Here is a 24,989-nt window from a genome sequence, read left to right as displayed (position 1 = left end):
GCCGCAATCTAGCGGTTTCCCCTAGCAACCAATCGGACTGCTTTTTTTATGTTCAAAGCGGCACGCAAGAAAAGAGAGCTGGATTCTGATTGGTTGCTAGGGACATTTTTTGGGGGCTGAATTAGTATATATATATATATTTACATTTTACTGTGTAGTTCATTAATACATTTATTTTTTCCTTTTAATACAGATGCACACCATAGCTGGCAACTTCTGAGAATCTTTTTCAGGACATTTTTCACATGGCGTGCTCAGAAAGAAAGTACCACAGGGAGACGCCATATTTAATCACAACTTTGTTAATAAAGATTGATGCAAGTGAAGGTGGAGCAGTTGACCGTAGCAACAAGATCTCATCAGAGACATAACGGAAAGCTCCTGGGCCCCAATGCAAAATCAGCTCCGTATTTTCAGATGTTTTTGGTCACTGTGTGTGAACATACCCTAAATATGTAGGTCTGTGCCAGCCAGAGTGATTCCATGAATAGTGCCAGTTGCATTCCCCACTCACAAAACCAACCTGCATACTTATGTAAAGAAAACAAAAAGACATAAAAAAATACCGCCTTACATACGATCATGAACCTTCTCCGTCTGCACAACATTTCACTTCATAGACCAATTTATGTTTTGGAGCTGCTCTTTTTTCTGTCATTAAAGTGCCAACTGGCATCACTAACCCTATTTTTTCCCTAAAAACTGCGACTTTTGTCCATGGGTTGTGGGCTGTGTCTGGTATTGCAGAAGCATTCCTATGGACACTTGTGTTGCATGAAATATACATAGATATGGGCAAATGGCGCTGAAAAGTGGCGTAGATGTGCACAATATACAAGCACTGCCACGTTACTAGCTCTGGCACACATAGGACTGCCCTTCAGTGCTCTACTTTTGCACCATGGTGACACCAATCACAAATCTCACATGGAGGACAAACTGGTGCGCAAACAAATCCTAAAGACAACGCACATGAAGGATGAACCTTTCCTACATCTTCCACATGTTTCCAGCTTTGCCAACATGAGCTTGGCATCAGGGGCATTACTGCTCTGTTGTAACATGTGAGTATCCACATTAGCACTGTCGGAGGGGCAGGAAAAAGATCCCACACAGCTGGGGGTTTATCCAACAGAATCAGTCACTGACCAATCCCGCAGGATGAATAGCGTAGCAATACAATCGCTGGTGTAGAGAAAACGAAGACCCTGAAGCGAGGAGGAAGTGTTTATTTCCCCCCCCGACTAATACCATCTGTTTTTGTATTGCGTAAGGCCTTATTCACACGGACGTGTTATACATCCGTGTGACGGCCGTTAAAACGACGCCCGTTACACGGACCTATGTAATTCAATGGAGCCGTTCACACGACCGTCGTCTCAATGGACCGTGTGAAGGGTTCGTGAGAAAATAGGACACGTCCTATTTTTTCACGCTTCACCCATCGCCCCCATGGACTCGTAGTCTATGGGGGATGTGATAACGCGTCCCGCAGCGCAGACGGATGCACCTCGGACGTGAAAAACTGCTGTTTTTTTCACGTCCGAAATGTGCATTGCTTGTGTGAATCCGGCCTCATTGTATATCCATTCCCTATATATATATATATATATATAGTTGTAGATATGATTGTAAATGGAGTTTGGTTCCACTTAAGCATTTATGGGACACACTTCATGCCATTTCTCACCGAGTCACAAGGTAGCCGCATTGTTCCATCCTGTTGTCATTAATCCCATTGCCAGTGTCCAGAATCCCTGGGATTACACACACGCTCCCATGCTTAGCTGTATAAACCTTCTGAGATTATGTTAATGCTGGGAGAGGAGGGAGCAGAGATGTGGTTTTACATAGGAAGCTTCTGTTCTTCTTTCTCCACTTTCTGGGGTATTATTGTGTGTTTGTGGATTTCTTAAACTCTTTTAGAGCTTTCCAATTCTAGTGATTTGGGGGGGGGGGGGGGGGGGGGGGAGGTGCTCAAGGGTACCTTTATTTAGTATAAAAATTAACATTAACATTCAATGACAAATTAGTGATTTCTCAGCAGATTGCACACGACCGTGCCCGTAATCACGGTCCGAAACTGCGGGCACGGACGCATTTGCAGGCCGTGCTCCCATAAAGTATGGGAGCACGGTTAAAAGCAAAAAAAAAATAGGACACGTCCAATCTTTTGCAGAGGCTTTCTATGGCACGGACACCTTCCCGTATATATATATATATATAGGAATTTGTCCGTGGGCAATAGACGTGAATGAGTCCGTAATTACAGACGAATTCTAAGGCCGTGTGCATGGGGAGCTGGCGCATACAGAAGGCGACTTAGCACAGCGCCCCAAAAAGGCCAACATCTGCACCGTTTGTATGTACTCCCTTTGTTTGCATGGGTTTCCTACCACACTCCAAAAAACATACGTATAGGGAATTTAGATTAGGGTCTGATGACAGCTTCTGTACAGCGCTGAAAAATATGTTGGCGCTATATAAGCAACAGAAATAAAATAAATTTTAAATGACCTTGATAAAGATAACTTGGCCCCCAACAGATCTCCTTTAAAAAAAACAAAAACATATTTCCAATGTGTGTGATATAGATCCCACTAGAGGGAAGTAAGGAAACCCTTTCTTTGGGAGACAGCCCTTCAACTATTAGGAAGGAACATAGGCTACAAACACAACCATTATGTACAACATTGGACACCGTTTCCAGTTTAGAAATAGATTTACCCTACATAAATAGTTGAGTTACTTTGTACATCACATATCTTGTACTGATCCTGCGTTACAGCCTGTGCTATACTCCAGAGCTGCATTCACAATTCTGCTAGTTGTTATTGGAAACAGTCAACAAGCTTGTAACAGCGAATACAAATAACCAGAGTAAGTACAGTGCCGACATTGAACCAGCAGGGAATGCTGTCAGTATATCTGCGATCAGTGCAGGACAATTATGAATGCAGCTCTGGACAACGCCAAGATACAGGCTGCAAACCAGGATCCCTATATACTATGTGACGTATTTACAGTTATATAGTTCGACATGTAAACTGTTAAACAGTGTTCAAAGGGAGAAATATACAACTTAAAGAGTGACTGCACTTTCAGAAAACTTTTGATATGTCAGAGACTTCTCAGAAGTTTTGAATCGGTGGGGGTCCGGGTGCTGAGACCCCCACCATCGCTAAAACAAATATGAAGAAGCGCTCAGATGAGTGCTCAGTGGAGCGCTTCTGCATCTTCGTTTCAGCGATGGTGGATGTCTCAGCACATGGACCATAACCGAATTACAGTTTGTTATAGCCAAGAGCTGTATTGACAATTCTGATGGTTGTTTCCAGAATCGATAAACAATGTTAACAGCTTAGCCGAGTTCTGGAGAGTAATTTTTCTGAGATTAATGCACTTGCCTGGCAAAGTCTATATTTATTAGATTGTAATCACTCGATCAAGCTCTGCAGACACTGAATAGGCAGGAGATGTCAGGAGGCGTTAGCTCAAAATCTACTTAAATTTGTAGCCACATCTAAGACTCCCTGCTTTACTGCACAGACACATTGGAGCGAAAGTGGTTCATAAAAATAATAAATAGGACGCCTCACTGTTTCGATATAAATGGAGTTTATTACAGCTCAGTCAATATGAATGGTCCTGTACATCAACCAATGACAACTAGTAGTGTCCTGTGTCTTCTATGAACGGCAGACGGTATTAAAATCACCACATTAATTTATATAGGACATAGTAGCCCCAACCTGTACACATCCAAACTGGGAAGCGGACAGGGTAACAGATACAACTCAATCTACAGGTCTTTTATGGATCATAGCCTATGGAGGGATTTTTCACGTGTGATCCAGACTCCCACTGGCACAGTGCTAGGCCCCTGGCACCATGAATGTTCATTAATATAGGCCAGGATCTGAAGACGGCCAAGTCTTTATCATACAGGTGTCCCCAACCGGGCCTTCCTCTCTTCTTCGAACTTCACTCTGGAGAAGATGCGCTTCCTCTGAAGATCCAGAAGAGGTTCAGTTATTGGTTTTCCTTCCTTCTGCATCTGGGCCAACATCATAGCTCTCACAAGAGGTGGGTATAGCACGCAGGTGATGACGTCCATCTCTGGCACAGGCGTAAACGTCTTGAAGTCGTCCTCTTCGTGTCGTGGTACGAGACGCCAGTCGTGGTACATGACTTTGCTTATCGCGGTCTCCTCGGACTCTTGTTTGCCTGGTTGGAGCAAAGAAGGGTGAAGTCAGTGCTGGAGATCTTAAGAAAACATGATTGCAACCAAAGTGGTTCACAGCTACGAATATCCTCAATCCGACAAGAAGATTTTATACATGGAATTAGTCATATTTAAAGATTCATGATATAGCATTGTGCGGATACAGAGAGGTGTTATAGAGATAAACTTACCTCTAAATGTTAAATAGCCCCAAGCTTCACCATGGTCCATATTCTAGAAGAGAAAAAACAAAAAAACATTTTACATATATATAATTATAAAATCACTGTAATGGCCAAAACTCTGTGCGGATTAATTTTTTACTATAGCGTTATAGGGACGAGAGCTCGGTTCTTCTGGTACAGAAATCAGCAGGATGCTAAAAGCCTGGCTGCCTGCAGCCACCACTAGGGGGAACCTTCTAAAGACTGATTTATTGTGGAGTTCAATGGAAGCTGTTTAATCCATATGCCCCCTAGTGGCCCCTGCAGGCAGCCAGATTATTTAAATAATTCTATATCTGTGTGAAGGGAAGCAGTGTATTTCTGGAACAGAACACGGAGCTCCGACCCCTATTCGGATATCCTATGAAATTAATCAGTTAGTGACCATCAAATATGCCTTTTCACAGTGGTTACTAATGGGACTTTTCACAACGGCCTAGTCTAAATCCTGCATGGGTATCCCGCACGGGCTGGAGCAGGAGTAACAGCCAGGATCTTGATCTAACGGTCAGGATCAGAGTTACCTCCCGTGTTTATCCCCTTGTCAATAGTGACCGCTGCATCTAAATAGTTTCAGAGGGTGGAGGCTCCCTCTGTCACCCAACGGTGACCCGCAAATCCGATTGCAGACCGCCAATTGGTTGCCATGGCAGCTAGGGGCCTGACAAAGGCCTCTAGGCATACCATTGCTATATATTAGGCCATGCCAGAGGCATAGTCTTACACCGACAGGCAATAATCCACATGTGTGTAGATACCATGAATCCTATAGTTATTAGCCATTATTGAAACTTATAGGAGTAATTTATCCTTTAAGAAGAAGCTCGGAAAGTAGTAGCTGTAATGGGGTGAGCTGTAGGAAATAAGGATGGAAGCCTTTACCTGGGCTCACATCCCTAATTTGGATAAAACCCTGTGATGAGACAATTCCTTTAGATGTTAGATCACTGGGGGTCAAACTGCTGATCACTAAAATGGGGGACCCCAGTGAAGTTGCATTGAAAGGCTGTCAATCAGGCACATGGTTGCTCCATATGACTCTAGGATGAATACATGATTAGCGAAGTCAAGCAATCGTTGGGGTTCCTAATGGTCGGACCGCCACCAATATATCATTTATCATCAATCTCATATTTATGGGGGAAAACTGGAATACCCTCATATATACCACTGTTCTCGGTTGTTCCTCTCACCTCAGCTGTGTAGTCTACTTTGACCTTTGTTATCGTCCAGTAACAGGGCTCATCATGTTCCTCCAGCCACGATTTCCTTGTCACCATTCGTCCCACTCCAAATGCTCTTAAGCCAGAAAGCAAAGTGAAAAGTCTCTTCTCCTTCTTTACATCTTCCCAAGCAAGAACTGGCAGACGTTTGCCACTGAAGGGTCGAGTCATGGTCTGTGGAAAGACATGGTAGGATTCCATTATAAGTGACTGCAGCCAATCAGAACACAATCACATGCGATGGTACAAGAAAACGGTCACGTTAATGAATAGGTATACGAAGACCTCGCATCCAGGGACAGTCTGAGGTTTTAGCTTAAAGCTGGCCACATTAGATGTATGTCGGCGGGACCGGACGACAGTTTAATGTCCAACTCTCCCCTGATGAAAGATGTCGGGGTAAAAAAGCATCGGGTGTGTCGAATTTCAACATGCCCGATCCTTTTGTTTATTAGTAGATAAGCCGCTGCCCGAGGTGTCCGGCTGCATCTATCTCCCTTCTCCCCATTGAAAACCCATGCACGTTCGGTTGAGCTGAGAGTGCATACGTATGGGGGAATCGGGAGGAATAGCGGTCGGCCGAATTATGGTTCTGCCAACAGCGATCCAAAGTGTATGGTAAGCTTCAGTTTATACAAGCGAGTCAGTGAACATGGTGACATGGCAGTGTAGGTTTGACTTCAATGGGGCTGAGCTGCAATACCCGACACAGCCCATGGACAAGAGTGGTGGCCTTTCTAGAAAAAAAAAACCAAATAACCAAAAACCAGACCCTTTAATAACTATTAATTATTTAATACTCTGACCCAATACCACAGGACGCCTGTCGTACATTTTAGCAGACTGCAAGACTGTCATTACACACTTGCGATGTTTGGAGTCGTGATTTCAGGCCAGTTCTGCACCTTTTCATATTCCCACACCCCTTGGCAAGGTCTACACCAGGACTTTGGTCGCACGATTGCCAGTCATGCAACTTTGGCACAACTTCCCCGCGACTTTCTTAGTATTGATAAGTCGCACGTCTCCTACTGAAATAATGGGATCCGACAGAGTTATGCGGCACCAAAGATGCAGTCGCATAAACGCACAGATTGTGGGCTGCACAGCGACTTTGTGCAGAAGAATGTTTGTGACTGGTCTGCGGCTTGAGAACACAACGATCTTTAGCCGCGCAACCAGTGCCACCATGTAGCTCTAGCCGGAGGCTTTGCAACTTCTAAGACACCCAGAAGAAATACATACAGATGAGTCACAGTTGCACGCGACTTACAATAAAGCCAATGCAGGCGAAGTCGCGTGCGACTTGCGATCTGGGACCACAAATCCAGCAGGTTTACAAGTCACGTATTATAACGCTACCACATTCGCAACCAAAGTCACCGTGCAGCACTGTCCTTAGCCTTAGGCAGAGGAGAGTGTCTAAAAGACGCAGGATCCTATGGGGGAAAAATCGACATGCGACTTTTAGTGGTTGTGTAACGTCGTTTCTATGGAAACTGCGCACCCTGGCGAGTCAAACAACATTTTCACTGAATAGTTGCTACACCCTCCGTATGAGGCAAGCGAGACACAGTAACCTCGTAATCCAAAGCATAGCGCTGGGAGTGCCGCGGCCGGTTCTTCAGCTCTCTGTACGCCCGGATCTTTCGGGCCATCTCAGCAATGAGACCCAACTTCTTTTTCTTTGCCATGATCCCACACTGTGCTCCAGTTACCAGAACCCAAAACACGTGAGGGTGACCCCAGAATCTCCAGCAGCGTCGCGGCCTGATGACGTCAGCGAGCTGTCAACTAAGTCACGTGATCCGAGCCGCTGTGCGCTTTTTTTTATTATTCAACGAGCTTTATTTACAATAATCAGTAGCAAATACATTTTCAATGAATAATACACACATGCCGTTTTGATTGTTTATTCCAACCTATAGCAAGAATGTGACAGAATAACAATTATGTATAATTCCCGTGAAAAAAAACAAAAAACAACAACCTTGCCCAAAACAAATATGGACGCTGACAGATGTTCCATGTGACGTGTCTGGTCATATGATGCAGTCAAGAGTAATCGATTATGTAGGAGGAGAAAATGAAGTTGTCTTAATCAGGAGCCATTTTAATGGAGTCATCGAAGGCTCTGGGCTAAAGGAGAATAATCTTCACCTCTTCCTTACACATTGGAGTAATTACATTAGGATGATGGGTGTTGTGCTAGAAGGAGACAGAGCAGAGTTGATCTGGTGGTTGGCTGGAGGAGGTATCATGTTGTAAGTTGCTGCTTAGTTATTTGTACAAGGATGTAATACTCAGATCAAATTGTAACAATATTTTTGGAATTATTGGAATTATTAGACTGTTTGGAATCTTTTCCCTTATAATCTCCACCTAGGCAGTAAAGGTTTCTAATAATAATACACTATTTCTTTAAATAGGTTTTCTACTTTTTACAACCCCTTTCTAGATTGCAGGATTCCAGCGAATGTCTGATCGAGGGAAAATGAATTATTGGGGTGCCCATTGAGATCAATGGGCACCTGTGGATTGCAAATACTTCTATGCAAGAGCTGTTCTGTGCACTGGCTAATAAAGTGATTCCCCTCCCCCTCACATGCTCTAATAGCAGACAACCCCTTGAGTTTTTCAACCTATGGAAAAACTTTTTGGCATGGTGACAATGAACAAATGGCGTTGGTTGTGTAGAATAGCTAAGATAGCCAGATCAAGAATTGGTTGCGATGTTCGTGCTCTGACAAGTATATTTGGGAAAAGATGTGCAAGTACGACGACGAGAATTTTTTTAAGAACCAGTCGCCATTGGGCCGGAGATATCGGGTGATTAGGGCTCATACATGTGGCTTTAGAGAAAGTTTTGCAGTCTCTTAAAGGGAAGCTGTCAGCAGTTTTGAGGCCTTCAAACTCCTGACAGAGAAATATAGAGGAGGGCATTGTGGAAAAAAACCTCTAGTCAAGTTGCATGACCGATAGAATTATATTTAATACCTCCGACGCGGCGATCGCAAGCACTACTAAGGCAGGGCTCCTGCACTGTGTGCTGCAAGACCCGCCCCTCTGCTCTCAGTGACAGCTCTAGCAGTCTCCTGATTGGCTGTCACTCAGAGACGAGAGTGTCACTTGCAACCGCCACGCCGAATGTTCAAACGTCGGTTTATCGGTCATGCAACTTGCATGACTGAGACAAAACGTAACGTTATATTACCCCCCCTCTCACTATATCTTTCTGTCAGCCGTTTTTAGGTCTCAAAAATGTTGACCGGTTCCCTTTAAATATGTTTATGTGGTTGTTTGTATGATTTGTTTTATTTGTGCTAATTTGATAGTGTTTTACATTTTTTTTATATGAGGATTTCTGTTTACAGAATTTTCATACTTCAACTAAATTTTGGGATAAAATCCTATTTCAAGAGCTGCATAAATTATACTAATGTTATACTTTAGCGTGTTTTGTGTAATATATATATATATATATATGTGTGTGTGCGTTCTTTTCATTGTCATATAATATCCTATTTTCCTTATTTTTAGTCTTCTTATCTTCTAACTAGCCTGGATCTGCTCTAATGAAGGCCTAATTTTAAGTTAAATGGCAAAATTAATGAAGGGGAAAAAAAAATAGTAAATCCCATTTATCATCATAATCAAGATCTGTGATGGAAACAAAACAGGACAAAGGATCATGTACAAGGTCCCCAAGGAAAATCATGAAAAGGGCCAAAACCTGGGAGATATCCGACTCCGAGGAAGAGTCGCCGAGTATTGAGAAGGATGACCCCACGGCTACAGAATTGGCAAGTGGTAATCAAGAAAGTCTTCAAGATCCAGAAGTCTATGAGATGTCGCAGGATGCGAAGGATCCTGATCTGAAAACTAAAGCTCCACCTTGTGCTGAGGTCCAGACGTCTACGTTATCCGTGCCTCTACCTGGTACCACAACTCCCAGTCCAAATAAAAAAACGAAGTGTAGGAAAAACTGTGAAGAGCTGGAGGCTGACCGGATACAGGCAGAAGAACGGAGGAAGGAAAAAGAGGCCAAGAGGCAGGAGAAAGAGAGGATCAGGAACCAGGAGAAGCAGGAGAAGGAGAAACGAAAGGAGTCCGCACTGGCGCTCAAGCTCCTGAGACCGGATCAATGTGGGAAGTACATGACGGTCCAGCTCGATGCAGGTAGGACATGGCGTGACGCGGAGTCCCAAGTATAGGAACCAGTCTACGGGCAGCACTCCCAGTTTTTGTCTGCACCGGTTCTCATGGTTCCCTTCTTCTTGGAGTTAAATGGGGTTTCCCACATTGGCATATCCCCTAAAAGTCAGACCGTTCGGGTCCTACCACCACCGAATCCAAGAAAGGGAGTTCTTGGTTTGCATTTTAGGCAGAGGTGGTTGCACCTCAGTGGTCTCTCCCAATTACAGTGACACTCCGAGCAGTCTTGGAGAAGGGCCATCACAACATGAATTAATTTGGGAGGGGGGCTCATGATTCTGAGGAAGCAGTCTAGGCACTATTATTTGGGTAATACCTGATCAGCTCAATTACAAAGCGGGCTTTCCAAGTACGTTGGTGCCCATGGTGGAGATGACAAAATCCCCCCCCCCCTCCATATACAGTCCTGGTTAAGACCTAGTATTCCTAGTGTATATATAATATGTAATATAAATTCATCCAAAATTCTTTATAGGGGTCAGAACTCCTGTATAGTCATAGAGTTACATCATAAAATAATTTTTGCCTCCAGACACCACTAGGGGGAATTATTGTTCCTGTATAGGGAATGATACAGTTCCCATTGTATTCAATAATATAACCGTATACAGTGAGCTCCCTCTAGTGGTGACAAATAATGTTATTATTTAACTTTGTGTCTAATGAACGAACAAAGGGGTGGATTTCAGGCACTAGATCTGATATATATATTTTTTAGTCTTGGGTGCTCTATTAGGACACTGCTATTATCAGTGACTGCAGCTTATCTAATTGTTTAATAGTCTGAAATCCATACCTTCTTGAAGGCTGCTGCTTTGTCCTTCCACCATGCTTTACACTGCAGCTCTTATGTAGGTTTAGGTAGTCATTGTATGGAGAGTTCATGTCCATGGAGGCAATGGCACAATTTGTAAAATCAAAAATCAGGTACGCCCGCACGTATCTTATATTATCCCATTGTCCACAGGTCTCCTTCAGGATGCGGGATGTGAAGATCTGCTGGAATCCTTGAGAACGGCCGGTTATAATTACTGTATAGAGCCACACTCTGTTCCCTATAGCGTCACGTGGAGGAGAGAGATGCCGGGCGACTGGACGCGTGTAGTAAGATCATCTATTAAATAATTTTTTATAACTTTGGCAAATATGGAGAAATTTATCAAAACTGGAGCAGTTGCCCATAGCAACCAATCAGATTCCAGCTTTCATTTCTCAGACTCTTTGGTTGCTATGGGTAACTGCTCCACTTTGGCCTTTGCACTAGTTTTTCCCTTTGTTTTTGGGTCGGTATCGGTGCTTCTCTCGTGCTAGGCACCCTATGTTGTTTTGCAGGAGGGTCTGGAGCTTTGCCGTGGAGAAGAGGATGAAATGCTGATACTGATGGAGCCTAAAGATTTTCTCATAAGCGTTCGCAGCTACATTCAGGTAACACGAGGACGAGCGAAGAGTGGAAATTTGGTAGAGTAACATCTGAACTGTGAAACCGCGCACATAGCTCATACCGCGGGGCATTAGAGAGGAGTGATTGATCCTTTACCATTTTCAAGATCTCTGCTTGCTCTCAGTGAATGGTAACATTCTTGCTTCCGTCCAGAGACTGAAAACCCGTAAAGGTTTTATCTGGGTTGTTACTGTTTTTAAATAACGGCTGCAAATGTCCTGTAATAAAAAAACAAGCGGTACACCCCAATTCTTTCCCCCGAAGATCCAGTGCTAATTCTTCAGCAGTCCTCTTGGTGTTTGTTTGTGACCGCTGCAGCTAATCAGAGGGCTCAGCGATCATGGGTTATATTCAGGACCTGAACGATCAGCGATCGGTACCCTGATGCCAGGAATACGACACATCACCGGTGAGTCCTCTGATTGGCTGCAGTGGTCACATGCCACAGACACCGGGAGAACCGTCGGAGCGGCAGCGCTGGATCGCCAGGGGAGAGAATAGCTCAGTATTGATTTTTTTGTTTTGTTTTTTTACTTCAAGACATTTGCAGCCGTTAGTAAAAAAATGTTAACCTGGATAACCCCTTGTTCTTCTCACAGCTGAGAGTTCGCCACAATTGTATCCAGTCTGGGCACTCCTCTGTGAGCTAAATACATCACCAGTAGCACAAATCCCTCTCCTGAGCTAATAGTTTGCTACAGTGTATCAGTGCAGTTTCATGTATCAGCAGGGAGATCAGGCTATTTAGGTCGCAGAGGACTGTCTAGACTGGATACAACTGTACCAGACCCACAGCAGTCAGAAGTATTAGGTCAGAGATCTTAAAAAAGATTAAGAATTTAAATATGTATTAAAGGGATTATCAGGGTTATCAAAATTGCTGGCCTAGCCTTAGGATAGGCCATCAATATTAGATCGGTGGGGGTCCGACTTTTGGCACCCCCACTGATCAGCTGTTTGAATTGGCCACTGCTCTCGTACGAGCGCCGCAGCCCCTTCACTGTTTTACATGATTCTCCTTTCCGTTCATACTTGCATGTGCCGTTACATTTGTAGTGGCCGTGCAGCCGTCCGCCGTACGGCACCGCTGTCCCATTCAAGTGGGCCCCTTAAAACAGCTGATCGGCGTGGGTACCAACAGTCGGACCCCACCGATCTTATATTGATGGCCTAAGGATAGGCTGTCAATTTTAATAACGCGGATACATATAAATTATATAAGAAAGTTGCAAAACTTTTCAATATTCAACAATTAAGCTTTATTTACACAGAACTAGACAATCTGCTCTTTAACCTCCAATGAAGTGTCCCTCCAATGTTACTTTACCGCCCTATCTGACGTTGGGCGTTGAGAGCTGCACGCTGGGCAGTAGAGTTACCAAGGTAACCATACAACTCCCTCTGAGTATCGTGCGCGGGTCCTATTCTAATTATTGGACCAGGCTGGAGAGTAGCATTGAAGAGACCCTAAAAGGCTAGGGCTTCAGGGCGACACGGCTGTCACGTCTCGTGATTAAGAACTTCACAGGTTTTGGTGATATTTTAGGAGGAACTATGACCTTGCCCATCCATGTAATGACATTACCACTCTATACATCGCAGGCACCAGTGACCTCAAGCAATAATGAGACCCCGGGGGCTGTGTTTGGATTTGCCAAAAAATACCCTGATAAGAAGATCACTTTGGTTATTTTGGGACTCCGAGACTATCGTAGGCAAGTGCTGTAGTATTCATAGCTTCTTTACAGGACAACAAAAGTTGGTTAAGAACTGTAATACCGCTACTGTGAAGCCTAGCCCTTCCCCCACTACCATTCAGCAGACGGTAGAAGACGACATGCCGCCTCCATGTGGTGGTTTGCCTCCTGAAGATATTGATGTGGACAGTGCTTAGGATCCACACATCCAACGCTCCACCTGACCAAAATAGCAAAGGACATGTCATCAGAAACTCTCAGTACTGCCACCTCAGGCTTTGGGCCTGTAACTTCTAGTGATCATATCTCAGCCTAGAAGTAGGATGTAAAAAAAACGGTTTCAAAATTTTTAACGTGCATTAAAGGGCCTTTTTAATCAATTTTTCTGGGGGTCCCAAAGGAAATAACTTTTTTTTGCACTTATAGGTGTCTAAAGCTGTCTTACAAAATGGAGAGACATTCACTGGAGAGGAGAGCTAGGCATCACTCGGAAGACAGTTGGGTCATTTGGAGACATATAGATGAGGTGAGGTGGTTAGCTTTCTTATACTATACAGCTTTTTATATATATATATATATATATATATATTATAAATTCTGCATTAATAATGTAGCCAGTGAGGATGTGGCATCCATGCCAGCTAGCGGCTCTGGCCCTCTGCGTTCAGTTTTTGGGGGAGTTGCAGTTCGTTGCTGCTGCCCGCACCTCCTGGTACCCATAGCAATGTTGTAGCCTGTCTATAGGGTCGTCTTTTCAAGAAGGAAACGGGGCAGCACGCTTTGCTCAGTTAAAATTCCTATTTATGTCATACCTGCTTATACTGGAGCTTTATGCAATATCAATTATATAATATAATATATTTTCTAATGATTTACTAGTGATATTCACATCCTGTTCTACACAATGCTTTATATGGGAGGCCAGGCCCTTGTGTTTCTACAGCTATATCACAACACAGAGGTGGTAAACCTGGACACCTGGAAGCAGCTCGGGCAGCATGTATGTGCCGTGACCAAGAGCGTGGCTCAACGCCCATTCCGGTAAATTGAAAAAGAGATCTGTGTGGGAAATTACTCACGACTAGTTAATTTCGGTGGCAAGTGGCTCTATAGAAAGCGTCCAGTATATCTCCTAACCTAGGACTCACTGTGCCTAGGGACCTGTTGTAGTCCGCAGCGGTCACCACTGACTATGCCAAGTAAAGGGGAAGTTTGATGGGAATAAGAAATAGCTGGAATTTTATCACATCAGACCACTGCGGTAAATGTAATAGTTCCCACATGTTGCGCTCAAATTGTAAATCGGAATAGATCCAGTACTCTGAAATGTATGAATAGTGGGATGGTTCTTGACATATATTGTATGCATTTTGCATTCTTTTGCGCTGTAGCTCATTGCATATCCACCTTTTCACTGTTTTTGGTCAAATTCTGTGCTGCGAAGTTTCTTTATATATTTTTATAGCAGTTGGAGCTCTGTTTTTCTGATACAGAGTTCCAAATCCCCTGCAGAGGCACAGATTTAAAAACAGTACATTCAGCTTCCTACTGCCACCACTAGAGGGAGCTCACTGCCTGATGTAGAACAGTGAGCTCCCTCTAGTGGTGGATACAGGGAGTCAGCTTGTCAATTTTTAAAAAAAAATCAATAAATCTTTCTATACAGAGGCTTTGGAGCTCTGACCGCTGTAAAGATATATTACGAAATTAGCGCAATCCTAGACCTATTTCAATAAAATGGTGTTAAAAGTTGAGCACTCCTGTTTAGTTTTATGACATCATTTCTTTCTCCAGGATACACTGGGAAGCTCAGTCCTACTCATTCTGCACCTCGGTGGGGAGCTGGAGAGGGTGGGGTCCTCGAGGATCGCTCACAGGTTTACCCCTGGTTTGGAGAAGGCAAATTCAGCAGTTGAACAGAGTTAGTCCGGCAATGGCTGCCACCATAACGGAGGCTTATCCTTCCCCACAGCTCCTCCTGCAGGCAAGAACCATAAATCTCGGTATCTCATGTATCCGTGTCCAGGATTACTAGTGCTGACAGTCTCGCTCCTACCCTTCTCCAGGCTTATGCTGCGTGCAGAACTGAACGGGAGAAACTCAGTCTCCTCTCTGATCTGCGGGTGCCACGTAACCCAGGTGCCACAGAAGAGGGCGATGTTCTGGGTGAAGATGCCAGCAGCACACAAGGTGATGAGCAAGCCGCAGGGAGAGATAGACGAATCGGTCCAGACTTATCACGGCGGATCTGGCTGTTCATGACTGCAACAAATCCTGAACTAGTTTTGGATCTGAATTCATAGACCAATTGTTCCTAATGGACGTGACTCGCACTGGCGTGGAGGCGTGACGTTTGTCTCTATGTATAGGTACGAGACTCTGGTGCCGATTCGGCTTCAGAACAAATGAAAATTAAAGATCTAATTTCTGCAATAACGTAATCACTGTCTGCAGTCCAGTGAATGAAAACAATACTATAAATCTAATCTGTTCCTGCCGACTAAAGCTGTAAGGTTGTATTCACACTTCAGGGTATCGCACCACCACTGCATATTAATACTTGTATTTGTTGCAATCAGCATCATATTTGTTACTTAAAAGGGGTTTTCCACTACTTAACAACTGATGACCTATCCACCGAATAGGTCATCGGGATATCATCGGTGCGGGTCTGACACTCGAACCCCGCACCATTAAGCTGATCCAGCTGCCTCTGGGGACCGGATGTTATGGCCCAGTATGTGCTGTATGGAGCCGGAAGCAGATATCTCTGTACATTGCTGCAGCTCGGCCGCTATTCAGTGGCTGGAGGCAACTGCTTCCGGCATGTACGTCCGATGCCCGGAGGCAGCCAGAGCGGCTTAATGGCGCAGGGTCCGGGAGTCGTACCCCCACAGATGACATATCTGGTGGATAGGTCATCAATTTTCAGGTAGTAGACAATCCCTTTAAAGGATATGTACACTTTAATAACAAAAACCTTACTTTTCTGTGTATACAGCTCCTTTCCAGACCTGTGTATCCATGGTTACAGACTACAAACCAACCTTATGTGTAGTCTGATCCTGCAAGTAGGTTTGCATAGGACCTGTATACACAAAAGTAGATTTTTAAATCAAGAAGTTTGGTTACAGACAATAATGTTTAATATCACCAGGATATTCTCTATAGTGATCTTTGAGTTCCTGTGTCATGCACCGCCCCCTCATTCCCTGCCGGAGACATAACACATTGTATACGTTTTTGCTGGGGTTCAGTCGTTTTAGGAACATTTTCTAGAACTGCGTCGGTGTAGTTGTCCCTATTGAAGTCAATGGGGAGGGACCGTGGCAAAACCATGGTGGATAGAGGGCCCGCTGGAGATCTTAAAATACAATTTATTACAACCTAACAAGTGATTAACGCAGTAAATAAAAAGTCAGGCTGGTTTCAGACGGCTGTACCGCGGCTGAGTCTTAGGGTCCGTGTTATGGCTGCAAGACCCGGCTCCCCCGCTGTTCTATAATACGGAACTTAAATCACATGGTATCCTATGATGACCTAAGTCTAGTTCATTTGTCCGGCAGTCGTATTAGGCTGGGTTCACACTACCTATTTTCAGACGTAATGGAAGCGTTTTACGCCTCGAATTACGTCTGAAAAAACAGCTTCAATACGTCGGCAAACATCTGCCCATTGCTTTCAATGGGCTTTACGATGTTCTGTGCAGACGACCTGTCATTTTACGCGTCGCTGCCAAAAGACGGTGCGTAAAATTACAGCCTCGTCAAAAGAAGTGCAGGACGTAATTGGAGCCGTTTTTCATGGACTCCAATGAAGAACAGCTCCAAATTACGTCCGTAAAAGACGCCCCGCAAAATGCGAGTACGAGCAATTACGTCTGAATTTCAGGAGCTGTTTTCTCCTCTGTAATTGCAGTTCTCGTGTGCACATACCCTTACGGTCATCTAAAAACCATCGGCTACATGCAGACGACCGTGTGCTGTTTTTTTTCTTTTGCAGGCTAGCACACTGACCAATACATTTCTATGACCCCCCCCCCCCCCCCCCCCCCCCCCATGCACACTATTGTGTTTTTCATGGATCTGTGGGACCGGGCCACAAAACTCAGAGCAGGTCCTATTCCTGTCAGTATTTGCGGCTTGGCCTCACCCATTCAAACCTCTGGCAATGTGAAAACGGCGGACAGCACATGGATCTGTGTTCTGCGGATCTGTTGTGTCCAAACGATCCTGTGCCTGTACCGAGACTGCATGATACAAAGGATTGTACCCAGTTATGGGAACGCAGGAAAGTTTTCTTTAAAGGCTTTCATGCATTGCCATGATCAGGTCCAGTCAGTGATGAGATATAGATATATAAAATTAGGGGCCCCGCACAGACCCGTATTATACCCATGTGAATGCAGCGTTACTCAATATCATTTCTGTAGACTACAACAAGGCGTAGGAAAACATCCGCTCCATTAAAAGATATAAAGCAATCAGCGCTATATTTCATTGATATACGTATTATGTAGGAAGCCTACGTGAGATACTAGCCGTAACATATTAAGCAGACTACACCACAACCCAATCCCATCCAACTCAGTGTCCAAATGTGGCTGAAGACAGAAAAAGGGAAAACATCTGTAAATATGATGTTGATGGGGAGAGGACGAGCAGTCAGTACAATGAACAGTTATTCCGATACAGTATATGGAAGTGGTCTCTACAGTTCCTGGAGGAGGCAGATTTATTGCCTCATGATGTAGGTTGTTCCTATAGCAACCTATTAATGTAGTCATGACGTCAATCAACTATTTCAGGATAAGGGGGTTCTGCGGCCCCCCAGGAAACATTTACTTAGCCTTAAGTATTCGCCCATCCAAATGTCCACGCAACGGTTGACTGGTGGGTTCTAAGAGTCCCTCAAGTCCAAGTAGTAGCCATTCAATGAGTCTGATTCTTGGTACAGGCTGCATTCGCAAAAACACAGGTTGCTTTACAGATCCTGTTAAAGTGCTGGTAGATAACGGACGTCCTGGTTTATAAGGATACAGATCTTAAAGGGTTTGTCAAAAATTAGAATATGAAGGTTTGGTTTTTTTTCTCCAGAAACAGCGCCACTCTTGCCCAGGGTCTGGTATTGCTGCTCAGCCCCATTCACTTGAATAGCAATAAGCTGCAATACCAGACTATGCCCAGGAAGAAGAGTGGCGCAGTTTCTGTGCAAATCTTTTCCTCTTACCCTTGACAACCCCTTTAAATTGCATACCTTATTGTCCTTTGAAGGTTGGATACTACAAATAATGCCCCACCTAAGGCATAGAGAAAGTCATGCCAACCAAAACCAGGCTTCAGCTGTCTGAATCTAGCACCATCATCATTCTGTTATTTTATAGTCACATAATGAGAGCACAGCTCCGGTTTCCAGTCTCTCCTTACGATGTATTTTCGACTTGTAGATCATTTCATTGTTACTTTGTGTCCTTGCAAAAGTTCACAGTGGGATGTTATGGCAGGCGGTGGGTACCATGAAGAGGCACTCCTTGCCTCTAGCTGCTGTTAAACTCTGCGGCAGCGTTTCCTCTGACAGTCCTCCGGTCCTGGCGGGCAGCTGCTGTCTGAGTCGCTCCCGCAGGAGGCGGCGGCCACAGTGTCACTTTTACGCTGTCTGGATGGGTTGATTCCCATCTGTAAAACCCAACCCAGCTTATTACTCAGCACTTGTTTGAGACCTGGAGGGAGAGGTAAGGCCTCCAAAGAGTCTACGCAGTCAGGAAGCAGCTGGCGTAAGCGGGCACAACACAGGTACTGGAGGGAGGTGTGGCAGGAGCACGAGCGGATTACTTTCATACTACTCTTCGCGGCTGTAGAACAGACCGCGGGGAATAACTTCTTATTCCGCAGCTGAGTGGCTGCTACACCTGCAAGGTACGAGAAATATCAGGCAAGGACTGTATTTAATTTACGTTACCACCCAGACCTGCTAAAACGTAACCCCACCCAAAATATTCCCCTATTTATTTGCTATAACCTGAGCAGCAACAGTGCTCGCCCCAATGTTTACCCCTTAAAGAGGCTCTGTCACCAGATTCTCAAATCCCTATCTCCTATTGCATGTGATCGGCGCTGCAATGTAGATAACAGTAACGTTTTTGTTTTTTTTAAAAACGTTCATTTTTGGCCAAGTTATGAGCTATTTTATATTTATGCAAATGAGCTTTGAAATGGACAACTGGGCGTTTTTTTTTCGTATGTCCAACTGGGCGTATATTGTGTTTTTAACTGGGCGTGTTTACTTGTTTTACTAACTGGGCGTTGTGAATAGAAGTGTATGATGCTGATGAATCAGTGACCAATCAGCATCATGCACTCCTCTCCATTCATTTACACAGCAGCATCACGTTCTTATTAGAACGACGTGCAGCCACATACACAGACATTAACGTTAATCAAGTGTCCTGATAATGAATATACATCACTAAAAGCCTGGACGTCATGTGTATTCAGAATCCTGACACTTCTGAATCTTTTCTGTGAGATTCCAGCAAGCCACGCGTAATCTCGCGAGATTACGAGGTAAACGAGATTTCGTTTCCCTTGCTGGAAATCTCGCAGAAAAGATTCAGAAGTGTCAGGATTCTGAATACACGTCACGTCCAGGCTGGATTTCATGTGTATTCATTATCAGGACACTTGTGTATGTGGCTGCACATCGTTCTAGTAAGAACACTATGTGCTGTGTAAATGAATGGAGAGGAGTGCATGATGCTGACTGGTCACTGATTCATCAGCATCACACACTTCTATTCACAACGCCCAGTTAGTAAAACAAGTAAACACGCCCAGTTAAAAACACAACACACGCCCAGTTGGACATACGAAAAAAAACCACACCCAGTTGTCCATTTCAAAGCTCATTTGCATATATATATAAAATAGCTCATAACTTGGCCAAAAATGAACGTTTTAAAAAAAACCAAAAACGTTACTGTTATCTACATTGCAGCGCCGATCACATGCAATAGGAGATAGGGATTTGAGAATCTGGTGACAGAGCCTCTTTAACAGTGACAGCCACAGGATGTATCCGCTCCCCCCTTAACAGCGACAACCACAGTGCATCCTTAACAAACGGCCGCATTTTTAACCCTTCAAAGCACTCGTGCAGGGCTCTGCACTCAGCAACGGTAACTTCGTTAGCTTTGCCTGCAGAAGCAATTTGTACAAATCAGTTTTGCAGAGGCAGGGTGCGTGGGCTGCAAGCAAAAGGTACTTTTACACTGGCCAACATACGCCGATCAACGAGACAGCTCGTTGATGGTCGCTCGTTTGCTCCTTTCACAAGGAGCAATGATCGGTTACATATGGGGACAAGCGATTGTTACTATGATCGCTTGTCCCCATACATTTCCATCATGTCGGCAGCACGTCTCCTTGTTTACACATGTGCTGCCGACAACGATAATATTTTGTGCTGCATAAACTATACCATCAGCCGATGAATGGGAGTTTGCTCGTTCATCTGCTGATCATTGTCCCGTTTGTACAGGGCAATGATCGGGATCGATCATTCATATGATCGCTCGTTTGCCCGATCATTGGCCCGCGTAAAAGGGCCTTAAGACTAGATAGTGCTAGAAGTGCAGCCTTTTCCTGTCTGGACCAAACTACTGCGATACTGAAAATGTATATCGCCCTCTAGTGATGTTGCGGTATTAAAAAAAATAATGATCTTACCAATACACTTCCTGTTCTTGTAGAACGTCAGCACCCCATGCCAAGTATCCAGGTGCACTCCAATAATTGACCCTTGGCCAAAGCGTGTTGAGAAGCTGCTTTTGTCACCTTTGTGCTGGAGTAGGCCTAGAAGACATTAGTATTATTAAGGGCCTTTTAGATGAGCCGATTCTCGTTCCAATAATCGTTCGATTGAGCAAAAGTGATCAATCAGCCCAGGTGTAAACACTGCAACGATTAACCATATATCCTTCGTATATCGACGATCGCATAGTTTTGAATGAGAGAAATATAATTTTTCGTCGTCACTAAATGTGCAAGTGTAAACCGGTATCGTTTGTCTTTCAATAACAAAGCAGTAGGCGTTTGATTTTTCAGAAAGGTGCGTCCCATAACGGTTGTACATCCCACCAAATGCAGTGATTGGTTAGATGCCAGACAAGCGACCTAATCACCGATCGCAATAACGACTATGTCAACCATAATAGATGCAATTAAATAACGATGGTTCGCTACGGAACGACTCGCTAACAAATTACTGATCGTTACAATTGCTTAGCTCGTCTAAAAGGCCCTTAACCTATTGCCATCCACACAAGACATGGATGGCCCGAGTCCACCAGAGCGAGAACCGATGCTGGTTAGCAGGTCCGGCTCATAGAGTTGACCCCAGCAAGACCATTCTATGATGTCCATATGGCCCAGTAGGTCATATGGACACGTGTTGTCCTGATGGGGCAACCCCCTTTAAAAAGAACAGTAACCCTATTACCTGTGTACGAGAGACCCCAACTCTCTGCATCTTTCCCCAGCAGACTGCAGAAGGTATGACGGTACTTGTCTAGATTCACATCCAATGTACCAACGCCAACCATCTGAGAACAGAAAAAAATAAAATGATTTTGGAAACGGAAGTAGAATAAAGTATCATGGTTGTTTTATCCTCCAGCACAACTGTGGACATACATGAAGCTGGAATACATTATTAAAGGGGAACTCCATCTTTGTTATACATCCTGTGGTTGCTTCTTAGCACTTGACTGTACAGATCGTGCACGGTGTTATGTGAACACCCAAGATCTGGATCAGTGACCCTCTGCATGCTCAGTAGTAACGCGGTGTACACGTGCTCTAGCAAACTGGCGCCAACCAATAGTATCTTTTGACTGGAGTTTATCAGGTTTGGGGGTTTACTGAAAAGCAATTTTCGCTACCTGCAGTTTAGCCTTCATTGTTATAAATGGAGCAGATACAGTTTCATAATAGTAAAGCTGTAAAAACCCCGGCATCCTGAATCCACCGCTTGGTGCTCCGACCTCTATTTACGGCTCCTTTTCAGGTCAGTGGGATCCGTGTACAGCCGCCAGGCTAAGTTCAGACGTGGCATAACTGTTGCATCATTGTACAGAACAATGCAAGTGAATGGGGTTTTTAAAAAAAAATAAAAAAATCTTGTTCATGAAAAAAATCTGCGTGTATGTCGATTTTTAAAATCTCAGCATAGATGCGGCGTATTTGTGGTTATTTTTTTTTGAGGCGTAGTTTAGCCTTTGTAATGCAAAGGGTGAAGTGCACAGAAAATCCGCATGTCACACACATCGGAATACACAGTGCGGACCTATTTGTGGTGCAGTTTTTCGGGTGGAATGTCCAGCTTATCACCTGTGACTAGTGTTCTTACCATGTCTGTGCCGTATACAGGCGAGGTCATCTTAATCTCCCAGAAGTGCTGCCCTTCAGTGAGCACCTTGTTGCCTCGAATAGCAGCCGTGCCGCAGCTGTACTCCATGTGGAAGCTGACTTTGCGGTTGTCGCAGCTCAGCAATGTAGCGGTGGATTTACTACAATCATCCCACACCCAGTCAAAATCTGCAATGGAAAGGAGAAAAAAAAACGTGAAAACTGGTCAGAGTGTTACATTTCGGAGCTGCAGACGTTGCGGTGTCTTACAGTCGTCTTCCTCTCCGCACTGGCAGCTCTTTATCTGGTGGAAAGTGTGCAGGCTGGAACAGTAGGCATCATTCTGGCTGTCGCAGCTGCAGTACGATTCACCCGTCACAGGCACAGCGCTGGGAATGGAGGGAGGCAAGTGGAGGAGCTCGATCTCAGAGTCGCTGTTACTGTGCTGCGAAACACAAGAAATCGGAAGGTGAAAAGCGATCCTTAAAAAAAAAATCTATTTTACACGGACATGATACACGCTGGTCTGAATAAACCCTTACAACGTGGGCTGTGTAGAACAGAGAGAACATACGTATAGGTCAGCGCATTACCTGTCCATCAGAATCATAACCCCAGGCTTCATCTCCTGCTGGCAGAGCTGGTGCTCGCGTGTCCTGGTCTCTGCGCACGCCACTCAATACAAACCGCCAGGCACGGCTACTGCGTGGTCGACGAGCCATATTGCGCATTGATCACTGTAAAAAAATTCAAAAAGACATAACAAAATTATTCCAGCGACTGTTTTTAGCATAACAGATAAAACTTACAGTGCCAATTGATGGTCCCTAAAGTCTATATTTCCCAACTCTTCCCCCCCCCCCCTCTACTAATGATGTAGCAGAAGCCAATCCACTATTGTATAGACTTTTTTTTTTTTTGTGCTTTGCTCTGGGTAAAGTCCCCAAGTGCAGGATCTGAGGGGGCGGAGCATGACACAGGGAATCTCATTGGTGTTCTTTGATTATGGTGTCATGCACCGCCCCCTCAGCTCCTGCATTAGGCATAACTCTGCGTATCAGTTTTACCAAGATTTTCCTTTAAAGTGTAGCTTCACTTTAGCTAAAATTTTCCGCAAGAGTTCCTCCTCCTTGGGAGCAGTTTTTGTCTGTGGCTAAGAAGCAACTAACATAGAAATAGATTTGTACATTACATCTAATCACAGAGCCATCTAGTGGCCACATAGAAAACCGCAGATATTCACCCATTATAGCCTATTGGTATCTTTCCATTTAAATGCTACAAAACCAAATCCATCAGCATCATAGACATGTGTCTTTAGAAACAAAGACCTAAATTTGCCGTACACAGTGCGTGGAAAAGCCTAGAGACCCCCTGTCTGGTGCAGATGAGCTGGTACAGGTGCAACGTTATATATAGAACTACAACACCGCTTTTCTTCCAAACATCAAGGGCAACTCCACCCGGAACTTCACAGCAGATTGTTGATCACGAGGCTACGTTCACATTTGGAGGTTTTTCTATGTTGTGCCTGCCATGTTATGTGTTGGTGACTGAGCAGAGCTGATGTCGCACGGACTACTCTCGTTTATATACAGCAACGGGGGAGGTTAGGTGGCTGCCAGGCATCACTGGCGCCGCTTATCTCGGGAGTGAACAAAATCTGACTGGCAAAAATGCATCCTAATGGATTCTTGTTTGCCTCGACAGCAGAACGGACAGCCTGGCAGCCCCTCGTTGACGGGGATATTGGCCTGCCAACTCACCATGAGCGTTCAGGTCTGTCCTGAGGAGACGGAGACCGCTAGAAACCCTGCAGCGTCTCTCCTCCTCCCACCCCATTCTGGGAACCCTGGTTCATTCCGCTGTCTGGTAGAGTATGCTGAGAGTTGTAGTCCACTATCGTCAGGGTAACCAGGATTCCACTGCTGAGTGACTACTCACGGCGACTCGGGGTCTGTGAAGCCACGTGACCACGGCGTCCATAGAAATGCAGTGAACTGTTCAATGTGTGCGACCTCCAACGTGACCGCCGGCGGAATTACCGCAACAGTTGGATGACGTAAAAAAAAGTGCCGCAACTCTGATCACATGACTCACAAGTTGTCCTATAGAACTAGTGTAAGGGACCAGAACATCTGCTAGCCCTTGTGGATAATACATAGAAACCCCATATCCCTATGACAACAACCCCTGGTAATATATATCAGTCCACCTATGCTCAAACAGCTGTGACCAAATGGCCTTCCCCTAAGCTCTAGCAGTTTCGCCCCCTTCTTATTAACCCTTCACACTTTACCCGGACTCCTCCTAAACCCATTCCTTTGCTCCCTAGCAACAATTAAGAGGAGATCCCCCTCACCCAACCCCCACACACTTACCTGCCTTCCTGCCAGGACTCACAGCCGCACAGACGTCAACAATAACCCCTGAACTACCTATGCCCCACCCCCCCACGACAAAGTAGTCCTTGATTGGGGAGCCTACAACGTCAATCAGTTAACGTCTGTTCGCTATTGGCTAAAGATTCTGTCTGTCAACCTTCAGAGGCGGGATTAAG

At 44.7% G+C, this 24,989-nt stretch overlaps 3 protein-coding genes across 3 annotated transcripts; 1 reads left to right on the top strand and 2 right to left on the bottom strand.

Moving 5' to 3' along the window:
* Nucleotides 1-3,601: 3,601 nt before the first annotated feature.
* On the bottom strand, nt 3,602-7,477 carry MRPS34 (mitochondrial ribosomal protein S34). Its single transcript, XM_075831432.1, has 4 exons — nt 7,253-7,477; nt 5,643-5,846; nt 4,417-4,459; nt 3,602-4,227 (listed from the first exon to the last, which is right to left on the bottom strand). The coding sequence occupies exons 1-4, from the start codon at nt 7,364-7,366 to the stop codon at nt 3,941-3,943; spliced, it is 648 nt and encodes a 215-aa protein (XP_075687547.1). The 5' UTR covers nt 7,367-7,477; the 3' UTR covers nt 3,602-3,940.
* A 249-nt stretch (nt 7,478-7,726) lies between these two features.
* On the top strand, nt 7,727-15,466 carry EME2 (essential meiotic structure-specific endonuclease subunit 2). The gene is made up of 9 exons (XM_075830372.1): nt 7,727-7,936; nt 9,213-9,851; nt 10,855-10,991; nt 11,220-11,312; nt 12,931-13,043; nt 13,452-13,551; nt 13,951-14,066; nt 14,820-15,009; nt 15,092-15,466. The coding sequence occupies exons 2-9, from the start codon at nt 9,338-9,340 to the stop codon at nt 15,326-15,328; spliced, it is 1,500 nt and encodes a 499-aa protein (XP_075686487.1). The 5' UTR covers nt 7,727-7,936; nt 9,213-9,337; the 3' UTR covers nt 15,329-15,466.
* A 2,024-nt stretch (nt 15,467-17,490) lies between these two features.
* Nucleotides 17,491-24,902, bottom strand: SPSB3 (splA/ryanodine receptor domain and SOCS box containing 3). The gene is made up of 7 exons (XM_075830370.1): nt 24,811-24,902; nt 23,023-23,166; nt 22,700-22,874; nt 22,431-22,618; nt 21,522-21,624; nt 20,750-20,875; nt 17,491-18,933 (listed from the first exon to the last, which is right to left on the bottom strand). Exons 2-7 carry the CDS (start codon nt 23,158-23,160, stop codon nt 18,572-18,574), a joined length of 1,092 nt encoding a protein of 363 aa, XP_075686485.1. The 5' UTR covers nt 23,161-23,166; nt 24,811-24,902; the 3' UTR covers nt 17,491-18,571.
* Nucleotides 24,903-24,989: the final 87 nt, after the last annotated feature.

This window comes from Rhinoderma darwinii, chromosome 6, assembly GCF_050947455.1.
Source record: "Rhinoderma darwinii isolate aRhiDar2 chromosome 6, aRhiDar2.hap1, whole genome shotgun sequence".
Classification (NCBI taxonomy): Eukaryota; Metazoa; Chordata; class Amphibia; order Anura; family Rhinodermatidae; genus Rhinoderma; species Rhinoderma darwinii.
Note: the sequence above shows the minus strand (reverse complement) of the source record. Positions and strands in the feature narration are given on the sequence as shown.

Excerpts from the sequence above, each read along its gene's own strand:
- MRPS34 (XM_075831432.1), bottom strand. The coding sequence starts at position 7,366 with ATGGCAAAGAAAAAGAAGTTGGGTCTCATTGCTGAGATGGCCCGAAAG. Across the intron at positions 5,847-7,252 it reads GCTATGCTTTGGATTACGAG|ACCATGACTCGACCCTTCAG; the intron begins GTTACTGTGTCT and ends GTCTTTCCACAG. Across the intron at positions 4,460-5,642 it reads AAGTAGACTACACAGCTGAG|AATATGGACCATGGTGAAGC; the intron begins GTGAGAGGAACA and ends TTTCTCTTCTAG.
- EME2 (XM_075830372.1), top strand. The coding sequence starts at position 9,338 with ATGGAAACAAAACAGGACAAAGGATCATGTACAAGGTCCCCAAGGAAA. Across the intron at positions 13,044-13,451 it reads GGACTCCGAGACTATCGTAG|GTGTCTAAAGCTGTCTTACA; the intron begins GCAAGTGCTGTA and ends TTGCACTTATAG. Across the intron at positions 14,067-14,819 it reads GTGGCTCAACGCCCATTCCG|GATACACTGGGAAGCTCAGT; the intron begins GTAAATTGAAAA and ends TTCTTTCTCCAG.
- SPSB3 (XM_075830370.1), bottom strand. The coding sequence starts at position 23,160 with ATGCGCAATATGGCTCGTCGACCACGCAGTAGCCGTGCCTGGCGGTTT. Across the intron at positions 20,876-21,521 it reads TTGGGGTCTCTCGTACACAG|GCCTACTCCAGCACAAAGGT; the intron begins GTAATAGGGTTA and ends AATGTCTTCTAG. Across the intron at positions 18,934-20,749 it reads CAAGAACAGGAAGTGTATTG|GTGTAGCAGCCACTCAGCTG; the intron begins GTAAGATCATTA and ends CGTACCTTGCAG.